This window comes from Glycine max, chromosome 11 (genome assembly GCF_000004515.6).
Source record: "Glycine max cultivar Williams 82 chromosome 11, Glycine_max_v4.0, whole genome shotgun sequence".
Taxonomy (NCBI): Eukaryota; Viridiplantae; Streptophyta; class Magnoliopsida; order Fabales; family Fabaceae; genus Glycine; species Glycine max.
In genome coordinates this window covers 33,613,358-33,637,112 of record NC_038247.2, presented here as the reverse complement: position 1 = coordinate 33,637,112, position 23,755 = coordinate 33,613,358, and the positions used below count along the sequence as shown (strand labels likewise).

The 23,755-nt window shown below is 32.6% G+C and overlaps 3 protein-coding genes, 1 long non-coding RNA gene, 1 other non-coding gene and 1 pseudogene across 6 annotated transcripts; 5 read left to right on the top strand and 1 right to left on the bottom strand.

The window, feature by feature from the left end:
- The first annotated feature begins 946 nt into the window (after positions 1–946).
- On the top strand, positions 947–1,019 carry TRNAE-CUC (transfer RNA glutamic acid (anticodon CUC)). Its single transcript has one exon. It is a non-coding gene; the product is annotated as a tRNA-Glu (tRNA).
- Positions 1,020–2,856: 1,837 nt separating this feature from the next.
- LOC100783844 (uncharacterized) lies at positions 2,857–3,741 on the bottom strand. The gene has a single exon (XM_003538309.5). The coding sequence runs from the start codon at positions 3,609–3,611 to the stop codon at positions 3,048–3,050; it is 564 nt and encodes a 187-aa protein (XP_003538357.1). The 5' UTR covers positions 3,612–3,741; the 3' UTR covers positions 2,857–3,047.
- A 2,036-nt stretch (positions 3,742–5,777) lies between these two features.
- Positions 5,778–7,328, top strand: LOC100783305 (protein LEAD-SENSITIVE 1). Of its 2 annotated transcripts, none has more exons than XM_014763693.2 (3): positions 5,778–5,983; positions 6,235–6,331; positions 6,634–7,328. In XM_014763693.2, exon 3 carries the CDS (start codon positions 6,661–6,663, stop codon positions 7,300–7,302), a length of 642 nt encoding a protein of 213 aa, XP_014619179.1. In that variant the 5' UTR covers positions 5,778–5,983; positions 6,235–6,331; positions 6,634–6,660; the 3' UTR covers positions 7,303–7,328. The 2 variants fall into 2 exon arrangements, with proteins under 2 accessions (XP_014619179.1, XP_003538356.1); XM_003538308.3 differs by having other exon boundaries at positions 5,788–5,983; positions 6,641–7,328.
- A 7,093-nt stretch (positions 7,329–14,421) lies between these two features.
- Positions 14,422–16,040, top strand: LOC100810551 (protein LEAD-SENSITIVE 1-like; annotated as a pseudogene).
- A 2,530-nt stretch (positions 16,041–18,570) lies between these two features.
- Positions 18,571–22,326, top strand: LOC100810018 (uncharacterized). Its single transcript, XM_003537336.4, has 8 exons — positions 18,571–19,081; positions 19,500–19,891; positions 20,208–20,316; positions 20,960–21,015; positions 21,208–21,369; positions 21,558–21,641; positions 21,889–22,002; positions 22,089–22,326. The coding sequence occupies exons 2-8, from the start codon at positions 19,535–19,537 to the stop codon at positions 22,209–22,211; spliced, it is 1,005 nt and encodes a 334-aa protein (XP_003537384.1). The 5' UTR covers positions 18,571–19,081; positions 19,500–19,534; the 3' UTR covers positions 22,212–22,326.
- A 358-nt stretch (positions 22,327–22,684) lies between these two features.
- On the top strand, positions 22,685–23,755 carry LOC121173049 (uncharacterized). Its single transcript, XR_005887179.1, has 2 exons — positions 22,685–23,481; positions 23,566–23,755. It is a non-coding gene; the product is annotated as an uncharacterized lncRNA (long non-coding RNA).

Sequence of the window (23,755 nt, the reverse complement as noted above, 5' to 3'; positions counted from 1 at the left end):
TTATTTGGTACACGAGATTTGGTAAGTTAGTTTTTCATAAACTATTTTAAGTATTTTATAAAAATAAGTTAGCTTATAAGTTTTTGTTTTTATTTGTTCGAAATTTTATTTATCTTTTTTTTTTAATTTAAAAAATTCGTGTCTATTTTATGACCCTCACACTTACGACAATCAAACCATTTACTTATTAAAAATACTATTCTTTTATAAAGCAAAACAGAAAAAAAAACTATCCTAAAGATAACAATTGAGAAATTAATATAAGAATATTGCTAACAAATAATCTAAAAATACCAATTGAGGAATTAATAAATAAAATTTGTTAAATTACTATGCTTGTTTCATCTCTAGACATGGCAACTGGACGGAAACGGATATTGCCTCCCCCCGACTCCCCAACATATATCCGTATCCGTTCTCGATATCCGACGGGTTAAAATTTGTTATCACGTTCCTATACCCGTCGGGTATAGGGTATCCCCTTCCCCGTCCTATCCTCGGTTTAAATTTGTAATTTTTTTTGTAAAAAAATTATATTGAAAATTTGATTTTAAAAAAATTGATTGTTACATTTATTTTTAACTACTTATATTTGCACCACATTTGTTTACAAAAATTATCAAAAAAAGAATCTTAAATTATGTAAAAATTATAAAAAAAATAACAAATAATTAATAATTTCATCATCAGGTCGAGTACGAGAATGGGTATGAGATGGATAGTGACATCCCTGTCCCCGATCCCAATTAAAAAAATCAAGTAATCCTAGAACCAAAACCCGTACCCAATCAACTCAGGTCTGTCAAAATCGGGATGAGTTTGGACATATACCCCGGGTTAAAGTTTCATTATCATGTCTACTCATCTCGTAATTGGAAAATTAGTTTTGTAATTCAATTTTTAAGATATTTATTAAAAACAAAAATAAGTATGTTGAATAACAAAATCCGTTGTAGTCTAGGTGGTTAGGATACTCGGCTCTCACCCGAGAGACCCGGGTTCAAGTCCCGGCAACGGAAATTTTTATTTTTTTACCAAAAGAAAACTGCTAAACATTTACTACAAGAAAGTGTATGCTTTTCAAATTGTCATTCGTTATTCGGCCAGTATATATAGGCTATAAATTTACCATTAATTTATCTTTTTTATAACAACTACAAAAAAATTTAATACGAAAGCTCATCTTAGATGTTCACTGAAGTAGAAAGCCACAATTTCCAGAGTGAAAGAGAAAAGAAAGTTCATTAGATGGGTATCTTGCATTCCATGGGAATGGGAATGGTAATTATTTTCTACAGTAACTACCCATCCTCACTTCTTTTTTCACATTTCTTATTTCACTTTTATTTTTTAATGAAATAAATCCTAATGACAACCAACCATGTTTACGGGATTGCTATTTCCAGACATAACATTCCTATGAATATAATTCCCAGGAATACAAATTTCATAACTTGAAACAAAATCCCCTAAGTTCCAGTGTCCATATCACAAGTCACAACCATGATACATAAAAACAGTTTCATACTCCCTTTGTTTTAGAAAAAAGGAATTATTGAATCAGAAAAAATACTTACTTCAAACCCCTTTTAAACTGAATACACCATAAGTCCAACAATTCTGGCATGAACTATGACTTGTATTAGATATATACATGCAGCAATTGACTTCACATTTACAATGCATTGTTTTCATAACAACAGTTTCTCACCAGTCACCGCTTTTCTAACTAATAAAAAGCTTTTAATTCAAAATTTGGCAAAAAAATACCAGATAGCATGTCTACAATCACCTTTCAAACCCAAGACTTCACTGATTTTCACTGATTTCCTATATCATTGAAAAGGGCAACTCAACAAGAATAACACTATACAAGTCTGCAATTTCCTCATAACTTCACTACAGTTTTTTTTGTTTTTTTTCATTACTGGGGAAAACTACACTACAGTTGATTGTGTGTTTGCAACGATTGTACACAGTATGATTGTGTCATATATAACCATAACAGAATGTAAATAGCTTGCATTATTTCCAAGATGCTGATTGTTGACACAAAAACTACTAACCAAAATACAAGCAAGGTAAAATTTCTACCACAATCTGTGTCCCTTCTCCCTAACATTATCATCTTGTAAACTGGTTTGCCAATACTTCCACAACATTAAACAGTACAAAAAATGTTAAAGTCCTACAGGCCACAGCCTAGGACTTTTAACTCGACAAGAACAGCTCAGGGATGAAAACAAGAACAACCCATATAGGAACAGTAACTTATCCACCCTTTTAACTCGACAATATTATACCAGAGAACTAAGACCTCTATCAGAGTTAAACCCCTTTCCCCCCAGACAAGTAACATAATTAAATACATTAAATATACCAACTAACGTGATTTTAGGTAAATGTTCATATTTTTGTCTCATGGTGAAGAATAATTGATTTTGTGTTAACCCAACTTTAGGTAGCTTTTGACTTGAATAAAAACTTCATACTGAGTCTTACTACTAACTTGCTTCTACAATAAATAAAAGCCCAAGAATAATTCGCTAATTCACTTCAAAATCAATTCTAATCAAAAACAATTTTGCAAAATGCAGCGGTAAAGTGAGGGCGAGCCTTGATGCAGCGGTAAAGTTGTGCCTTGGTGACTTGTTGGTCATGGGTTCGAATCCGGAAACAGCCTCTTTGCATATGCAAGGGTAAGGCTGCGTACAATATCCCTCCCCCATACCTTCGCATAGCGAAGAGCCTCTGGGCAATGGGGTACGAAGTTTTATAATATCAATATATCAATCACGATTAATTCCATATCCAAGATTTCGGCATTGAAACAATCAACAAAGAAAATCAACACAATAATAATAAGCGCCAGGGTTTGGCAATTAGAATTAAGATAAACGCAAATACATCAAATTAAGAAAGTAAACATAAACACAAATACAGGGCAAAAGTTTGCACCATTTGACATTTTCACTATTCAATTTCACCTATAATAATAATTATTAACAATCCACATAAGCCACACCGTTACGGAGTCGGAGACATTCTCATACCGAACCCTTGGCTGGAGCCGGAGCTGCGGGGGCGACGGCGGTAGTGGTCTCAATGGCCGGAATCTTGACGTAGCCAAGCTTCTTGGGGCTCTCGATCTCGTCTTCGTCGTCGGAGGAGAAGTCGTCGAAGGAGGAGGCGCGGTGGCGCGTGGAGAAGACGGACCAGACGAGGTACATGGTGGCGGCGGTGAGGGCGCCGCAGCCGACGCCGAAGAGGAGGGCTAGGGCGACGCTGAGGATGTCCTTGGTGCGGTCGCGGAGGGAAGAGAAATCGTAGGCGGAGGCGAACCCTAGAGGGGCGCGTGGGCGCACGCTCTCATGCTGAGGGAGCTGAGTCGCGTGGGGGAAGAAAAGGGCATAGGAGGGGGGTTTGTCGGTGATGTAGAGAGGGGTGAAGGATCGGATCTCGGTGATGGTGGCGAACGTGTTGGAGTTAGGGTTGCGGAAGGAGTAGGAGGAGATTATGAAGCTCCTGCAGGGACGCGCCGTCGCGGGGGTGGCGGAGAGGGCCAGGAGGAGCACGGCGGCGACGATGGCGACGATCGAGAGACGAGCCATAATGAGGGACGACGAGAAATTGAAATTGGAGGAGAAAATTGGAAGAGATATTGTGTGTGTGTTGAAGAAGGGGAAGGGAAAGGGTAAAGATAAGAAATTGATGAAAACGGTGGTGGTGGTAAGTCAAATGGGAGTAATTAGTTAGCAATTAAATTACCCTTCATAATTTGTTTGATTTTTCATCCTTCTTGTTACAAAACCTTTTTTTTTTCTTTATTTGATTTTTTTTTTTCAAAAAAAGAATATTTAATTTTAATAGATAAATAATATATGCATCATAAAAAATTTATGATTCTCATCATGTGAGAAATTCTCTTAAGATCAACCCTTATATAAGATTTAATAGATGAAGAAATATATATCAAACACATGTTAAATAAAATTATATTACTTTAAAATAAATTATTTCATATGTTACGAACAAAAATTTAATCTACTTATTAAAAATCAAATTCATATTTCACAAATAAAAAAAGAAGGGGATAAAATAAGAAATTAAGGAAAAAGTGTGCTGTGGTTAGTTTTCAAAGGTGAACTACAAGTAAGATCCAAGGACACGTCAAGTAGCAATTAATTAGTAATATTTATTTAGCTCGGGTCTTTATAAAATTATTTTTTTAAAATGATTTTGTAAAATGTTTCTTTTTTTTGGTTTTATTATTTTATTTTAATATAAAATTATTTTTTTAAAATGATTTTGTAAAATGTTTCTTTTTTTTTGGTTTTATTATTTTATTTTAATATTTGTAATATATTTATTTTTTCCCCTTTCTATCAAGTTTTTTTAAAAGAGATTAACTCAAAATGAACAAAATATTATAGGAACTAAAATTAAAAAAAAGATAAATTACAAAGATTAAAACAAAATAAAAAAATACAATAATCAAAATCAGAAAAATAGTATATAATAAAGAACAAAAGCATATTTAAAATGTAATTTTTTAATTTTTTTTTCTCATCCTTATTGCAATTCTTTTTTTTTCTTTAAATATCTATTTTTAATAGAGTAAATAATGTATATATAGATATTGTAAAATAATTTTATATTTTACAAATAGTATATGGTAAATGCATTCATTTTTGCATTGATGTTTAATTAATTGATAATGATAAAACTTTTACCATGATAATATATAGAAATTGCTTTATTAATATTAAAATTTTTGGTTCAATATATATTATATTAAAGAATAGTTTAATATTAAATGCTCTTTGACCCTGGTGCGTGAGGATGGATGACAATTTAGTTAAACTAGCTTTTGGATATCATGAAAAGATTTGAAGTCATGATTATTTTTTCTTGTTTCTCACTTTTTTGTTCTTAGTACTAGATCAATATTATATCTTCTTTTATTAGTCTTGTCTAACTAAATCATAAAAATCTAGAAAATTAGTTAATTTGTTAAATAATGTTAAATTTATCTTTATGTATCCATAATGATATATATCTTTATCCTTTTTAAAAATATCTTGATTTTTTTTAACAACACTAATTAGAAATTTTAACTTTTTAGTGAAATCTTGTACTTTTACAAGTTTTGATCATTTGAGTGGATTATGAGATTAGCCATTGACCCACGATTTAGTCTCAATTAAAACAATCTATTTATTATTTTAATTTTTATTAATTATGTATGTTGAGAAACAAAAAAAAATTCTTAAATACTTCTTAATATTTTACCAAACAATTGTTCATAATTAAGGAAATTTTATGAAAAAATTAATATAAAATAAATCTAAATTAACTTTTAGAAAAAGGATCGCAAGGAACCAATATATTAAATTAAAATTTTGATATCCATGTATATCCCATGTGCAGGTTGTTTTACACAACCAATCAACCGGCGTACATGAGTTAAATTAAAGAATTGTAAAGTTATTTTTTTCCTTAAATACCACTCTCGCATAATCACATTTATGTGATTTGTGGAGAAATGCTTATGCTTCATAAATCTAATGTACTGTTTAGTATATAAATAATGAGATATTAAATAATTATATTTTAGTCTAAACATAATAATATTTTATATTTATTAAATGCTCTTATCCTATCTTACATAAATATTTTATATTGATCAAAATGATCATACTTTTATCCTATTATTCATTCTTATTTTTTTATATTATATATGCACATTCTTATTTAATTTCTATATGTTATTTATTGTATCCTTTCATAACTGCTACTACTAAAGTAGCTCTTAATCTATATATTCTATACACATTGAGTTAAATATTTACTAAATATGGAACGGTGGTGGTAAATGTCAAATTGATGAAAGGAGAGGAAGATGTCTAAGCGAAAGAGGCGGTTCATTGGGCTGGAATTCAAGAACCAGTGTTTTTTTTTGTTGAATTGAATTCAAGAACCAGTTAGTTACTCACTCATATATATTATATTCAGTTCATTCCTTTTCTATTCCACCCATTTTCCCATTCTGCATCTCCAGAAAGAAAGCATACGTATAAATATCTAATAACCTAATTAAAAAAAAATAAAGAATAAGTGACCAATTTTTTTTGTCGCTAATAATTGAGTCACAGATTTTAGTGACGAGTTTTTTTTTTTTCAGAATTTTGAACTATTTCATCACTAATTTTTATTTTTTACTTGGTAATCAAGGGAATGGGAGTGTTTTCCAATAAGATTGATAGGAAACAATTGAAGCCCGGTGATCACATTTATTCTTGGAGGCAAGCTTACATCATTGCTCATCACGGTCATCTCTTCTCTCCTCTATTAATCTTATAGTTTCTCTGATGTTACACTACACACTTTATGTTTATATAGGTGCTTATCTTAATGTAAAGTCTGAAACTTAAATACATATCTTAAAGACAAATATTGACTGAGAAAATCTATCTCATTTTATTTGTAAATCTCCCAAATTTTTTTATTTTTACAGATAAAAAATGACATAAATTTGTAGAACTTAGAACCTATATATATTTTGTCAAATTATAAATTATTGCATGTTACTAAAATATTTCATCATTATTCTGCCAACTGCTTTGGTGTAAGATTGCAGGAATATATGTTGGTAAGGGAATGGTGATCCACTTCACTAGAGGATCAAGCCAAGAAACTGAAACAAGAACAATGTTGGGTGGTTTTTATCTAAGTTCACCCCACCATGCTTCTCGTGACACTCCATGCCCAAAATGTGGTTACCAAACAAAGACTGAAGGTGTCACTCAAACCTGCTTGGATTGTTTTCTTTATGGTGGCTATCTATACTTATTTGAGTATGGTGTGTCACCTGCATTTTTTCTAGCCAAAGCTAGAGGAGGCACTTGCACCATTGCATCTTCTGATTCAACCGAAGCCATCCTTCGCCGTGCTTTCTTTCTTCTCAAGAAAGGATTTGGTGGCTACCATTTATTCAAGAACAACTGTGAGGACTTTGCAATGTACTGCAAAACAGGCTTGCTTCTAGTCAGAACAAGCATCATGAGTGTAGGGCAAAGTGGACAAGCAACATCTCTCTTGGCTGCTGCTGGTGCTATAGTTTCTTCATCACTTGTGTTTATGATCACTAGCTTGTGTGGTTTGGCTTTGGTTGGATGTGCCATGTATTGTGTTAGCAGATATGTTTCTGATATTGGAGTACGTTGTGATGTGACCAAAGTTTCAGTGAAGAAGGTACCTATGGTGGTGAAGGAAGATTGGGTAGGAGAAATTATTTCATGATGAGAAAAAATTATTACATCATCCTAGATTATCTTGTCTCAATCGGTATATTATATATTTAAGTTATATCGAACTAAATTAATTGAAAATTAAAAAAGTAATTATAACCTGAAAAGTTAATTAGTAACAAAAAAAAACTTTTAAACCAGTTAATTAAATTATAAGTGTTCAATAAATTAGTTAATAAAGTATAAAATAAAATGACATATTTTTAAAAATAATGAGAAAATTAATAAATATTTTAAAGATAAAAAGAAAATAAAATATAAAAATTAAGTAAAATTAAAAAAAAACACTAAAAACTATTTAAAAGATTATTTATCGAATAATTAATTAAATAAAATTTTTTAATAATAAAAAGACTAAAAAGCTAACTTAAATGAATTGTGAAACATAATCATCATATGCCATCACATTTTTAATTTAGGAGAGCAATTTACAATGTCATCATAGAGAAATTGGTTAATTAGTACCACAAGGTCCCAACTGACCATGTAATAATTAAGTGAGTTAAAGACAACTATGTCTATGGTCTTAAGTTTGGTTTTTGTTCTAATTTTTTTAAGCCTTCTTCGTTAAATACTTAATTATAGGCAAAGTTCCTGTAACATGTAAGATTGTCATTTGCTGGTGCTTGTTCCGTGTGAGTTAACTTATTTATTACTCTTTAGTCGGAATATAGTTTATTTAATGAATGTTTGGAAGAGATTTGAAATTTCATAATCAATTTTGTGATGTAATCTTTAAGCAAACATTTTTTACCACCAAATATATATATATATATATATATATATATATATATATATATATATATATATATATATATATAATAAATTAAACAGGACTCATAAAAAATGTAATAAATAGGTACAAGGGTACTTAGAATCCATATACATTAAGCAAACATACTTTAGTTCCCTGCTTTTGATCTCGTATTTTTTGGGTGTGATTAAGCTAGCCAACTCTTTAGTTGCGTTGTGTAAAATGTGGATTAATTTTCATTTTAATGTAATTAAGGAAAACAATAATGTACCATCTCATAAACGGGTCTTAGTCTGCCTTTCGTATAATAAAAGTAGAGAAGAATAATACTTGAAAAAATATGTTGCTATTAAAACGAAAAGCATCAAAACCTTCTCATATTCGGAGGGGGCAGAGAATGAGACAGATCACGAGGCTAGTTGATTTGGTTTCCCCGCAACCTAGTGTTGCTTCATCAGCTTAGAGAAACAAACAAAATAATTAGTACTATTATTTAATGATTAAAATAACATTTCATTGTTTTAGAGATTAAATTGACAAATACTTGTTATCTTAGAGGTAAAATTTACCAATAAGTGATGGGTCTAATCTAACTGTCTAAATGGGAATGGACTCAGGTTCTTAAGCAAGTAGTAAAAAGTTATTAATTCTACTAATGTGAGAGTGGTAAATATTGAATGTGGTTTTTATTTTAAAACATTAAATATATTTATTTTTATTTAATACTTTATTTATAAAATATTCCTCCGCTTCAGATTATACCACGTTTGAAGTTATTAATTCTACTAATGTGGGAGTACTAAATATATTTGTAAGGGAATTTGTAAAATAAATTAAAAGGTGGTACTGGAAAGCCTCATTGAATACCTCACTACATTTCCTTCAATTAGCAAGTGCTAATTAATACTCCCACTATTTATTTTAGATTAGATAACGTTTTAGAGAAAACAAATTATTTTTAAATGTGTTATTTTATAAATTTATATTGCATTAGATATTTTTTAAGACTATTTTTAATCAATACAAAGCGAAGTACTTCCTATGTTCTCAAATATAAAAAAAAATATGTTAATGTTAGTTAATTATATTTAATTACATTAATCTCAATATTTTTTCTCAATTTATTCTTTATTTTTTCTTCTCAATTTATTCTTTATTAGAACTTGACATCAAGAATAAGAAAGAGTTATTAAAACTAATATCTCAATTAAATGAAGAGTATTTTAGATATAATAATATTAAATAAGATAAAATTAATTAAATTTTTTTTTTATCTTTGAGATCAAAGAAAAATGTATTTTTTATTTTATTTTTATATTTGAGATGAGAGGGAGTAGTGTATTATTGGGAAATTACTTAATATTTTATATGAAATTCAATAAATTAATGATATTCTTTAATATTTGTCACAAAACCGTAACCGTCATATAATTTGAAACGGAAGAAGAATCGCTAGAGTAACCTTAAAAAAACCCATAAGAGTAAATTGTTACACTTTTCAATAAATGAGTTTTCTAATTTCAATTTCTTACTACTAGAAATAACAGTTGCTGAATGAAGGCAATGTAGTGGGGCACAGATTCTCTACAATCAATAAAAATTGGAGAGTCTCCATTAAATTGTTATATTTATTTGTAAAAATAAATTGATTGGAGAGAATATTCCGTGTCCAATGTAGTGAGGTAATTTCAATGAGGCTTTATACTGCCATTATAATATTATTTGGAGTGACATACTGTATTTCAATGCACCTTGAACGTTGAGCATTAAATTGTTCTGAATAACAATGCACCTTGAACATTGAACATTACAATAAATATATATGGAGCGTAGGTGGTAGTAAGTGTCAAATTGAAAAAAGTGGAATGTGTAGAAGCCAAGGAGGCGGTTCATTAAAAGAGTATTCAAGAACATGGTTTAATTCTCATTCATATATTTATATATTCACTTCATTCCTTTCTTATTTCATCCATATTCCCATTTCTTCACCTCTAGAAATTAAGAACACACACAAACAGATACTCCTAAAATTTGATAATCAGAGGGAAATGGGACTGTTTTCTAGTAAGATTGATCGGAAACAACTGAAACCTGGCGATCACATTTACTCCTTGAGGCAAGCTTACATCTATGCCCATCATGGTCATCTCTTTTCTCCATTAGTCTTGTATTTTCTCTAATGTAACACATTTCTAGGTTTATATACATGTACAATATATATATTCATTCATGTTCATGTGTTTAATCAATTATCTTAATTCTTAATTTTAAATCTCATTGACACCCCTTAATACAAATTTAAAAGACAATTAGTCACAGTAAATTGTAAGATTTTTTCATCATCATATTTAAATTTGTAACTTTTTTGGATGTTTTCACCGGTTAACTTATTATCTACTTCTTATCTACTCTTCCTGGCATGTTTGGAAGAGTTTTAAAAAAAAAGCATGATTCAATTTTTAAATGACAAGCTTTTTAATGAAATTTATCATAATATTTTTTCTAGTAAATTTTATAATTAAATTTGTGATGTGAACCTGATTAGGAGCAGATCACTTGATACAGACTACAGAGTTTTGGATGACGCCACTCCCAAAGAGAGAAGATAAGTCAGGGTAGATGCCACAAAGAATTATCTTGATAAGTCTGAGATTGGTTTAACAAGAAACCCAGAGAGAAGCTCTCACCAAATTTTATCAAATGCCAAAAGTTTCTTTATTGAAAACGAAAACTAATACATATAGTGTATCTGAACAAAGATAAAAATAGACATAGGCCTTTAAAACAGTTTGGGCTAAAATTACAACGAAAATAATTAAAAATAAAAAATAGAACATATTTGATATAAACCTTCAAATTAATTTGGACCTTCAGCAAAAAATTAATATTCTTGGTAGTGCCTATGCCTCTAGGCCTTTGTCCTTCTCCACTTGGGCCTTTCGTCCTTCTCCACTTGGGCCTTTCGTCCTTCTCCACTTGGGCCTTTCGTCCTTCTCCACTTGGGCCTTCGTCCTTCTCTACTTGAGCCTTCATCTTTCTCCACTTGGGCCTTCGTCTTTCTCTACTTGGGCCTTGCTAAGTATGCCTGCTACCATTTGTTGGAGGGCATCCACTGACTGTTTGGTCCTACTCCTAGTCATAGGTCCCTGTATTTAGGTAGTTTTAGGATTCTCATCATTCCCTCCTTCTTGGAAAACATTTGCCCTCAAATGTCTAAGATCATCACCAGGTTCAAGTACCACTTCCTTCCTGTTTTTGTTGGCTTGTCTGGCATAGTTTTCATTCTTCTTTGCAATTTGCACCTTCACATGGTCATACTAGCTTTTCACATACTCAACTTTGGCCTGTGCATCCTTATGTTGAGTCCTTATGTTGAGTCTCTTGGGACTTGTTTTTGTAAGCTGACCTGTTAGACAATGAAGCTTCTGGAAGGAGATCAACTTGATGTTTTATGCTTCTTAAAAGTGGTAATCCATGAGGAATCTCCTTGGGAAAAACATCTTCAAATTCCTGTAATAAGGCTTGAACACTAGGAAAAACATAAATAGTTAACTCATTAGAATTATCACTCTCTCTCTCTCATGTGTATCACTTTTTCTCTCAAGTGTATCACTCTTCTTTTTCCTATTCCTTTGTGGTGCCTCACTATTTTCTTTCTCTTGTTCTTTCTTTTCTCTCATTCTGATTTGGTCATCATACACTTCTCTAGGGGAAAAAGGCTTAAAAATAATTTTCTAGTCATGGTGCTAGATAGAAATCTTGTTGGTGAAGCCATCACGCATTGCTTTGGTGTCCTTTTCAATGTTGACCCTCACTAGTGTCATCTCCATCTCCTTATAGTGCTCCTCCACAGTCAAACTTCCCTAGGACAACCTCTGGAGTTTCTACTGTATGGTTCTACTATAGCTGGTTGGAACATACCTCTTTTGCATAACCCTTCTCATCTCAGTCCATGTATTTATCTCCCGCCCTTCTTCTCTCTTCATCTCTCTTTGATTTTTCTTCCACCAAACAAGGACATAGTCTGAGAATGTAGCTGTTGCTAACTTCACCTTCTGCTCTTCAGGATAATCATTGCAGGAGAATGCATGCTGAATCTTCATCTCCCAGTCAAGGTAGGTGTTTGGGTCACTCTTGCCTTTGAAAGGGGGTACATTGAGTTTTACTCCCTCAATTCTGTCCTGCCCCTCTATTCGGTTCGGTCCATTATTGACCCTTCTATTCCCACAGTAAGGTCTCCCAGCATTTGGGTTCATTTGGTGCTCTAGTCCTTCTATTTGTCTATAGAGCACTTCATTATTACGGTTCATCAATTGTTGCATCTATGTTGTCATTACGTTCAATAACAAACGCTGAGATCCGTCCAGCTGATGATAATCACCACCACCATCACCAACTCCTGCCATAATAAATAAAGAAAACAAAAATCTTTTGCCGTAATTTAAAAAAAAAGGTTTCAGGACCTCACCACACTCTACTCACGTGTTTCTCTCTTTGAAGGTAGTTCACTTATGTTTAATGCTCTCAATATAAACTTTTGTGTTATGTTTTTACAATTGCCTTTTACCACTCACTTCCTCTTAAGTTCCTGGATGAATCAAATTAGACACACAAGGTATATAACAGGAAAGACAGTTTAATTATCACAGACTGAGTAACATATTTGATTTGGATAACAGATTAGACTTGATTTGGATAACAGATCAGATTTAATTTGGATAATAAATTATATTTGATTTGGATAACAAATGAGATTTGATTTGATTTGGATAACAAATTAGACTTGATTTGGATTTAGATTTGATTTGGATAAAAAAAATTAGATTTGATTTGATTTGGACAACAGATCTAATTTGGATCACAAATAGAATAAACAAAGAAGCTACTTAATCACAGAAAAGAAGAGAACAAAATTAACGAAGATGACAAGTAAACTTCAAATGGTCATAACTTTTGCTACGGTTGTCCGTTTGAGACCCATTATATATCAAAACGCTCATAATTCAGAGAATAATCTAGATAAGGGGATTTGGTGCATGGTTTTATTGCCAAAAAGTTCCTCTAACTGCCTCATTTCGTGTTCAAAGATCAAACACCCTCTTTCTCTTTTCTTTTTCAAAATTTCGGCAACTTTTTTTTTTGACACAAAGTGTGAAAGACACAAGAAACAAGAACAAGAACTTGACAAGAACAACAACAAGAACGCAAATAACAAAACAAGAATGCAACAAGACGCAAACAATAACGAAACAAGATGTAAACAAGAACGAAACAAGAACGCAAATAACAGAACAAGGACAAATTACAAAGAAAAAGATTTGGATAGGATAGAACCTGTATCAAGAGCCGAAGCTCTGATATCAGATGATGTGAACCTGACTAGAAGCGAATCGCTTGATACAAGCTACAGAGTTTTGGATGACGCCACTTCCAGTGAAGGAAGATAAGTCAGGGTAGACGCCACAAGGAATTACCTTGATAAGTCTGAGATTGGTTCAACAAGGAACCCATAGAGAATCTCTCACCAAATTTTATCAAATTCCAAAAGTTTCTTTATTGAAAACGAAAACTAATACATATAGTGTATTTGAACAAAAAGATAAAAATAGACATGGGTCTTCAAAACAGTTTGGGCCAAAATTACAACAAAAATAATTAGAAATAAAAAAATAGAACATATTTGGCATGAACCTTCAAATTAATCTGGGCCTTCAGCAAAAATTAATATTCTTGGTAGTGCCTATGCCTCTAGGCCTTCGTCCTTCTCCACTTAGGCCTTCATCCTTCTCCACTTGGGCCTTTCGTCCTTCTCCACTTGGGCCTTCGTTTTTCTCCACTTGGGCCTTCATCCTTCTCGACTTAGGCCTTGCTAAGTATGTCTGCTACCATTTGTTGGAGGACATCCATTGATTGTTTGGTCCTACTCTTAGTCATAAGTCTTTGTATTTGGGTAGTTTTAGGATTCTCATCATTCCCTCCTTCTTGAATGACGTTGAGATCATCATGTTCAAATTTGCAACTTTTTGTGAATATTTTGCACCAGTTAACTTGTTATCTACTCTTCTTGGGTTGTTTGGAAGAGTTTTAAAAAAAAGCATAATTTAATTTTTAAATGACAAGATTTTTAATGAAATTTATCATAACATTTTTTTCAGTAAATTTTATAATTAGATATTTATTGAATAAACACTTAAAACTATTTATGTATCAACACTTAAATGAATATGCACAGAATAGATATATTTTAAAAAAACTCCAAATAAAGAATTAAAATTAAGGAAGAACCAAAGTTATCAAGTTCAAATAGGAAGAAATATAAAAATACTTGCATTTGCCTGCTTTGGAAAGGATAGTAGTATTATAGAGTTCTTAATATATGTGCAATTACGTTGGACATTAATACATATGGAGAGTAGGTGGCAGTAAGTGTCAAATTGAAGAAAGTGGAAGGTGTACAAGCCAAGGAGTCGGTTCCTTGGGTTGGAATTCAAGAACCTGGTTCTCAATCATATTTATATTTATATTCATTTCATTCCTTTCTTATTCCATCCATTTTCCCATTTTTCACCTCATGAAATTAAGAACACACAGATATCTAAAATCTGATAATCTAGCTGTTGTTGGCATACTTGGTAATCAATAATCAAAGGAAAATGGGAGTGCTTTCCAATAAGATTGAAATGGAACAATTGAAACCCGGTGATCACATTTACTCTTGGAGGCAAGCTTACATCTTTGCCCATCACGGTCATCTCTTTTCTCCTTGTCCTGTATATAAAAAATTCAAGTGTGCTTGTCTTAATTCTTAATTTTTTAAGTCTCATTTTAAAGACAATGGCAGTAATATGTAGCATTTTTGCATCATCATGTTCAAATTTGCAACTTTGTGGGTGATTTATGCCGTGCATCATTCAGAAAATCTATAATAAATAGATTTGTATTAGCACATAAGGGAAATCAGAATAAGAAAGATATCATTTACAACAATTCTAGAATCAAAAGCATTTTGTCTAGATTAAATGCATTGTAATCTATGTGTTTCTGACCCTCCAATTTTGAATTGGGCTGAGATCCTATTTTGTCATATTATAAACCATGTATGTTACTGAAATCTTAATCTCTTGGTGTAAGATAGCAGGAACATATGTTGGTGAGGGAATGGTGATCCACTTCAGCAGAGGAGAGGGCAAAGAATCTGGAACAGGAACAATCTTGGATCGTCTTCTTATAAGTTCATCACCACTTCATGCCAATTTTGACATTCCATGCCCAAGATGTGGTGATCAAAACTAGAACTGATGGTGTCATCTGTTCCTGCTGAGACTGTTTTCTTTCTGGTGGTGATCTGTACTTATTAGAATATGGTGCCACTGCATCTTCTGATCCAACTGAGTATTTTCTTCACCGCTCTTTGTTTCTTCTTGAGAATGAATTTGGTGGCTGCCATGTGTTCATGAATAACTGTGAGGACTTTGCTATTTACTGCAAGACAAGTTTGCTTGTAGTTACTAACATCTGCGTAGGGCAGAGTGGACAAGCAGCATCTTGCTTGGCTGCTGCTAGTGCTGTAGTTTCTTTGCTACTGAGATTTATGACAGCCAGCTTCGGAGGTTTTGCATTGGTTGGATGTGGCATATTGTGTTAGCAGATATGTTTCTGATATTGGAGTACGTTGTGATGTAGCTAAAGTTCCAGTGGAGAAGATATCTGAGATGGCCAAGGAAGATTGACTAGAGTCTAGATAGAAGGTTATAACCATACTATAGTGTATGATGTTAAGTTTGATTTATGTTCTGAAAAATGCCTTTGTTGACAATATCTAGAGGTTAAGTTTCCCTCTAACATCTTTTTGCATAAGGTTGACATTTGCTTGTGCTTGTTCAGCAAGAGTTAACTTATTTATCTACTCTTGCCAGGATAATTTGTTAATTGGATATTTGGAAAATATTTCATAATGCATGTTTGAATTTTGAGAATGGCCTATATGACTCGCGAATTCTCTTTAAATTACTATAACAAACTTTTTGACAAAAGATATTATTTTGTGACATAAACTCATAATTTCATAATCAACTAAACTGTTTTTCTTGTTTTTTTTTTTTTTATCTCATCTATATTCGATGTGTCATAGTTGTGTTTTGTAAAATATAGTAGATTTGTTTGCATTTTACAATCTCCCAAACAGATCGAAATAAGAGCCATTTAAGTAAAGTAGAGAAATTTAATACCTTAAATAACAGTTTGCTTTTATAATGAAAGAAAAGCATCAAAACCTTCTCACTTCCGGATTGAAATCACCTTGCTCGTGTCAGTTTTTAATTTGAGAAGGGAGCGGGCAGAGAAAGGGACAGAAAATGTGGTCAGTTTATTTGGTTTCCTAGTAACCAAGTGGTGTTGCTTTGTCAGCTTAGATAATAGAAATCTCTTTAAACTAAGAAATTTAACTTGCTTCGTTAACTTGGATAAACAACCAGTGGAAAATTCTTTTTTTTTTTTTTAAAGGAAATGGAAAATTCTGGTAACAGAATTTCAAATATTAATAATGTGTTAGATGATCAGTTTTTATAATGAAAAAACTTACCGAAGTTGTTAATATAGATTGGAGAGAAATGGCTAAAATAAAATTACGCCAGATTTAAGAATTGATCTATTTTTAACTTACGCCAAGTAGATATTGTTGTGATACAAACGAATAAGAACCAAAGAGTTTTAACTAGTATTCACCAAAAAAAAAAAAAAAGTTTTAACCTGCTGCTATAAAGATACCAATTGTCATTACAAAAACTCAAGAATCCAGATTTGCACCACCCAATTGAAGACTGTAAAGCAACATAAAATAAACGAAATATGATCTCCAAATATTTAGTTTGATAACCTGCTATAAATCTAAAGTAATCTTTCACATTCTACTCGGGAAGGAATGAGAAAAAAGTGAAACTCATAGCTCCATGCAACAAATGCCATCCCCAAAAGATTTTTGCTTTTAGCTGAAAAGGTTCTGATTACAGTTTTCAACATCTTAAAACACAGATATGTCACCTAGTCTAAGATAAGGATAAAGGAACATAGTAAAACCACATTTGAGATCGTGGATGACCATCCAAGTCGCAGCACTTCCATCCCAGGCTAGGGGAAAGGAGATATCAAATGAAAAACAAAGGAGATGCAGAGGCACAAGACAAAAACAAATGCTGTAAACCTTTTATACTTGATTTTGCTATAACTAATTGGAACGAAACATTGTACATATTTTATAGTTTCACATGTTTTGCCTATAAAGTTACACATTTAGATACAAGTACAAAAGGAAATCCTCAAATCATTGCATGGTGTGCTAAGAATACCCCTATGGACAAAGACATCCAACCTGACCAAGCACCCAACTCTTCTAAAAAGGCCAAAATTCTGGTCCACCGGGCTTCTTTACGAACATTTGATTGTAGTCAGGCCTTGATGTCTGCAATTGATGTAAACAGTTACTGTTAGAACTTAGAACTCACTGCCAAAAGCAAAATGAGATCAATGGGGCAGGTAGTAGGGGGTAATGGAGTTTAGATGGAAAAAGATGTCCTGTTGCCAAGCATTTAAGAATCCATTCAGAAGCTAGATTAGTTAAGCGCTTATTCAATAAACTCTCATCAAATGAGAACCTTACATCATAAATTTGACCATAAAACTTGTTGAAATAAGCTAGAAAGATAAATTTTGCGAATAAAACTTGTTTAAACAAGCTAAACACAATTTTACAAGCTCAAATCAATTCTGCAAAATCTCTTCCGAATGGACTGAAACATCAGACACTGAAATCCGACACAATAGCAGGGCATATTAACATTTCATACCGAATCTAGTTTTATAGTTTATATCACATCCAACAAATACAAAGTATAACACATTACATTACATAATACATAGTGTATTCTTAACATCTTATGACTAGAAGGTGTACCCAATGTATCTGAATCAAGGAGGCAACACCAATATGCAGAAGTAATTATCTAATGGTTAAAAACTTAAAATTTACTTAAATAATTCATTCACGACAAAAAATATAATTATAACTATAAATATAATCATTTACAATGAATTCAAGAACAGGGTCCTTATAGTTAACAACATATTGATCACAACCAAGCATTAAAATTGAATTTGAATCTCGACGAGTGCGGATTAAGAAATTGAGATCCCCGGGCATGGGATCAAAATTTGAGCCTAATTTCAATTACACAACCAAAAACGTAAAATCACAGACACGACACCCACATAGAAAATTTGAGGAAATGGGACAAATGGGTAGTGAGAAACACAAAGAGAAGAGTGTTATAATCGGAACTTACGATGTCTTTGAAGAGAAGATAAGCGATGAAGAAGAAAAGAAAGAAAAGGATCTCAAACTCGGCGTGTCTAACGAAGGCGAAAACCGCCACAACCGCCCGAGTCAATAATGACTCGTTCCGAGTCTCGCCTCGCCTCGCCATCGCTGTTTTCTCTCTCTCTCTCTCTCTCTCTCTCTCTCTCACTTCCAAAAACTACAACAATCTCTCTCTCTCTCTCTTCTTCGTCAAAGAAAAGAAGGAATAGAAATGACACAGTGTTTATCTTGAAACTGATCCGGGTCGGGTATGAATACTTCCTGGGCCGGCCCAAAACGTTCGGCCCAAAACGACATTAGCGTTTGAGGTTTTGTTCATCATCAATACTGATACCATGCTTCTCTTCACCGCCATTCACCGTCCATGTGTGTGTAACCTTTGATTATAAAATTTGTAAATAAGTTTATATTCATTCAAGGTTTTGTTTTTCATCAATCATCATAGCGAAAGAAAAGTCTTGTAATTTTCTTTTGGGTTATCATTATAATCGATCTTTCGCTCTCCGGTCAAATTCAGATATATTTCCACGATCCTTTAAGTCGGCGACTTAATCAAATTTAAAATTCTGTCTTTTTTCTCTCTCCAATAACGTATTCTGAAAGTATATCCAAACCTTCTTTCGCAGACTTAGCGTGATCCATCAGGTAAAGTCTTGTAATAATATTGTAAAGTGATGAAATGTATATACATTGGTTAATAAATTCCATATGAATTATTACATTTCAATTCTTCTTGATGTTGTCACTAGTTATATTCTACATATAAGATGAGTTGACGTGCTTATTATTATAACTGCCTCCACTATTATTGCGTTGATTTTTGTTTGAGATGATCTGCAAGTTTTGCAATTAATGGTTGGAATGGAAGGGGTTAGATGAGATCCTCAATCCAATTCGACACACTTTGATCTCAACCAAATCTTAGACACCCCTTATCAATATATATAAATATATATATGCTTTAGAAAAAGGAGATCCTTTTCTCATTATTAGAATGAATGTCTGATGCAATCACATGTAGAATTAGAAAGTTCTTCCACTAAACACATTTAGTTGAATGCAGGATTTAATTTGATTTGCATTGTATTGGAAAGACAAATGGCGATGTTGAGAAGATATGTTACAGCTAGTGCTATTGCATTATTTGCACTTTTGCTGTTGTTGGTTACTTGCAACCTTAACATGGCTTTGGCCTCTTCTGGAGGCGTGATGGGAGGGAATTTCTTCGATTCGGATTCGGAGTCTTCCTCCTCAGAATCATACACTAGGGATTCAGAATCATACAGAATGAAGCATCATCCTCATCGTTATTATGATGCCCCTTCTCCTGACACCGATGCTGCAAAGGGAAGTCACAGTGGACTCGTGCTTTTTCTGATTTTTGCATCGGGTATGTTTTTGGTTGCATTCTATAAAGGCAGCACTGGAAATTCAGTTACTGTGATCAAGCTTCAGGTTGGTAACATTTGTTGCTGTGATCCCTCTTTAACTACTACCAATGACTAATGAGTTTTGTGCTGAGTTTGTATAAATATTTGTTGTCTCACATTTATGATAGCTTGAATAGATGGGATTTAGATTTAGGATTATGCTTGTTTTTGTGCTCTGTTTGTGTAATTACTTATTAGTTTGTTAATTTTGGCATGCACTATAAACATGATATATCCCTGTGAAGTACAAGAGGCAAGAGTACATGCATTGTGAAAGTCATGGGTCTCAGTGGCTTTGTTTGGACTTTTTGTTAATCATATTTTGCTGTTTCTTGTGTAAGGTTGCAATGTTCGGTGGTGGGATGGGGAGCCCAATACTAAGGGATCTAACTAGGATTGCAGAAACTGCAGATACATCCTCTCGAGATGGTTTGACCTATCTATTGGCAGGTAGTTTTTGGAATTGCTTTTTATATTTTTCTAGTCATGATGTTGGTCTAGTGAGATACTATTTTTTATATGGTTTTGTTGAACCTATGTGACAGTAGGTATTTTTGTGTTTTTTTGGTCAATTGTTGTGGATTTGATGGTGGTAGTTTACATTTTCCTTGAGTCTCTTCCTCCTTAGCCATGGTTACTAGTTTTAGCTAATCAACTTAATGAGCTCTAGGGAATAATGCTTCTTGCACATCCCTAAGAAACAAATTACCTCAGTTCAAACTCACTAGGTTTGGCCTACTGGTGTGGGATTTGGCTAATATGTATGATGTTTTAGCTTCGAATCTAATTGTTTCCATTGTACACAAAAAAAATCACCTCGAGATATGGGTATTCATGAAACAAGGTGGAAACCACTGTGATTAATGGTGTGAAACAGGTACAAGGATGGGGGAGGGGTGAGTAACTGCTCTTTGTGTACCCGAAAATTTCTTGTCGGTACTTCTGCAAACATTGGTCTTAATTACAATCTAGTGCGAAAGTTATTTAGTCTCTATTATGTTTTTATTTTTGTTCTATGATTTAGCTAACATTGAACTTTCATTATTTGTATGAGGCTTTGTATTTGATGTACTTGATATTTGACATGTGACAGACACAATACAGAGTTTGGTTCGACATCTTCGTTACTGTATTGCTGGATATACATTTGTAAGTCCATCCTTCTTCTAAGGCCAAATTGCAAATAGCAGTTGTTGGTTATAAGTTAATGTATATGTATCTGAGTTTTATAGTTGTTGGGCTATTAGTAATAGTGTATATATATATATATATCAAATTTTATATGGGTAGCAGGAAATTGTAGCTGTTAAGAGATTATCTTTAATGAGCATTCTTTGGCAGATGAATCTAAAGCGGAGTAAAGAGGATGGGGAGAAATACTATAACCAACTATCAAATGAAGAAAGGGACAAATTTGATGAAGAGACATTAGTTAATTTGAACAACACAGAAAAGAGAAGTAAAAAAACCCAGAGTGATGTGTTTAGCAATGAATATTCAATGGTAAGGTCTGATTATTAAAAAGCTACTCTAAAATGTGCTTCAATTTCTTGGAATCCAGCATGCAAAATGGTTTTTGTGATGTGCCTTGCAAAAAAAGTGTTCTCTACTTCAATTTCAGCTGTTAGGCAAATCATAATTTTGCATCTAATACAGCAATAGAGTTTTAACCAACTAATAGCCTATTGCAGTTTGATCAAAAGGGGATTAAAGAGGGAACAAAAAAAATTGAAGAAGAGAAACTTCTCAACGAGTTTGGTGACGAGTACATAGTGGTATGGTATGCTCTCTCTATGCATATATTATTCCTAATTAAAACTTTGTTTGTGTACCAGCATAAACTTTCATTTTACTGCTAATTCAAGCATTATAAAATTTCAAGTGCTTCAGTGCCACAATATTTTCTTCCTTCTTTGCTCCATTTTGTATCATTTAACAATAGTTTCTTGTCAAAGTTGAACAATCTAAAAGGGAAAAGTTTTGCATCGTTTGTTCTTACACTTGAGATGTACTTTATACCAGATAACAATCTTGGTAGCTGCTAAAGGAGCACATAAGCTTCCTAACATCAATGGAACGGAAGATTTGAAGGAGGCCTTACAAAAGCTTAGAACCGTTCTCTCAAGCAAATTATTAGTAAGAGATCAGACATCAAGTTAATCCATTTTTATATTTGAATTAGTGTCATTAATTTCTTCATCACTACCTCAAATTTCTTACAGGCTGGCAAGGTGTTATGGACCCCACAAAATGAGGATGACACTCTTTCAAAACGAAGACTACTTGAAGACTACCCTCAGTTAGCAAAAGGCATGGCAAACTTTCTAGTTAAGAAACGTGAATGATAGAAATGGGCAATGCTTGGTCACGTTTTGTGTTAAATTATTTCCCCAATAAGTTACATTTATTTCTCAGGTTTTAAAATTAAAAAATTTCTATAAAATTAGTTCAGTTTCAATATGTTCATAGGTGTTTTATATGTTAATGTAATTTTTTGTTACATTTAATTGTAGACTAATTTAAATGTAATGTAAAATATTTTTAAATTTATTATCCAATAATTGATTATTTTGTAAGATAAGTTTGTTGATTTTTATAATAATTATTTTAAAAATTATATAATAAATTTTTTATTTATTGACTGTCATTATTTTTCTCCTTACACTCACCATACATAAAAAAGTGTAACAAATGTACTGGCGGTGTTATCTTTTTCTTCATACTATCATTTAATCATATATAACATTTGTTGGTTTTTATACTAATTGTCGGAAAAATTATATCCAAAATGGCTTTTAATTTGTTGTACTAATGTCTATCAAGCACTTCAAAGATCCAAAGGATCGTTGAACACTCACTCAACAATCCAGATCCTAAAAATTCTTCAACCAAGACATTTTGGTTCAGACTTAAACAAAAACAAAGGAAAAAAAATTTCAGTACCATTTAAACCTGTAGGTTATACCTATTGGGAAGGATTATGTTGATGCTTGGACAAAGGTTTTTTGGCACCAAAACACTCACTTCAAGCACTCGTGGTTAATATATTTCAAAACCAACACAATCTATAATTTCCCAACTGGTTCTTACAATGGTGGGATTTCTTTGACCCTATTCCGTAGATTTTCCCAGAGTAGGTTCAACAAGGATTTGCTCAATTTAAAAAATAATTTAATTATCAGGAATCATGAATTCTGGCAGACTTAAAATATTTCTCCAGTTTTGCTTTGTCATGGATTTTTTCATGGCAATATCGTTACAGTAAGACTGAGAAAACTAATCAATATTCATCACTACAAAGGCATGCATTTGTAAAATGGTGGGCACAATTTGATACATCCAAAGATGATCCAGAACAAGCGAAGCTTTGGTTCCAAATGCATCCAAAATTTCTCAAGGCAGGCAACCTAGAAACTTTTGTATTCCTGAACTAGAAGTCTCATCTTGCTGCATTTTTAGCAGGCTCAAAATCAAAAGAAAGTCTGACTAAAAATCTTAAAGAAGTTCTACAAATGTTGCAACAAAAAGAAGAAGGCTCTTCCGCAAAGAAGGAGGAAACAAGTTCAACTGAAGAGGAAGAAGACCCTTTCTACCAAAATGAAGATGATTGCTTTGGTATTTGTTTAGATAATGATTAAAATTTCAATTGTCGTTCAATATTCGGTCACATAATCGGTTGTAATTTTATTATTGTAATAGTTCCAATCAAAGAAACTTGTACTGTAGCAAACAGTGCTTTTATTGGCTATAAAAGGAGACCTCAGGCGTAATGTGGGGGACCGGACCCTTTTAGGCTAGTCAAGTAGAAGTGTTAGAGAGAGAAGCTCTGCGGAGAAAAAATCTTTGTAAGCTTTTCTTTTGAATTCAATAAACTGAAAGTTTTTCTTTA

Excerpts from the sequence above, each read along its gene's own strand:
- LOC100783305 (XM_003538308.3), top strand. The coding sequence starts at position 6,238 with ATGGGAGTGTTTTCCAATAAGATTGATAGGAAACAATTGAAGCCCGGT. Across the intron at positions 6,332-6,640 it reads TTACATCATTGCTCATCACG|GAATATATGTTGGTAAGGGA; the intron begins GTCATCTCTTCT and ends GTAAGATTGCAG.
- LOC100783844 (XM_003538309.5), bottom strand. The coding sequence starts at position 3,611 with ATGGCTCGTCTCTCGATCGTCGCCATCGTCGCCGCCGTGCTCCTCCTG.
- LOC100810018 (XM_003537336.4), top strand. The coding sequence starts at position 19,535 with ATGGCGATGTTGAGAAGATATGTTACAGCTAGTGCTATTGCATTATTT. Across the intron at positions 19,892-20,207 it reads TTACTGTGATCAAGCTTCAG|GTTGCAATGTTCGGTGGTGG; the intron begins GTTGGTAACATT and ends TTCTTGTGTAAG. Across the intron at positions 21,016-21,207 it reads GTATTGCTGGATATACATTT|ATGAATCTAAAGCGGAGTAA; the intron begins GTAAGTCCATCC and ends ATTCTTTGGCAG.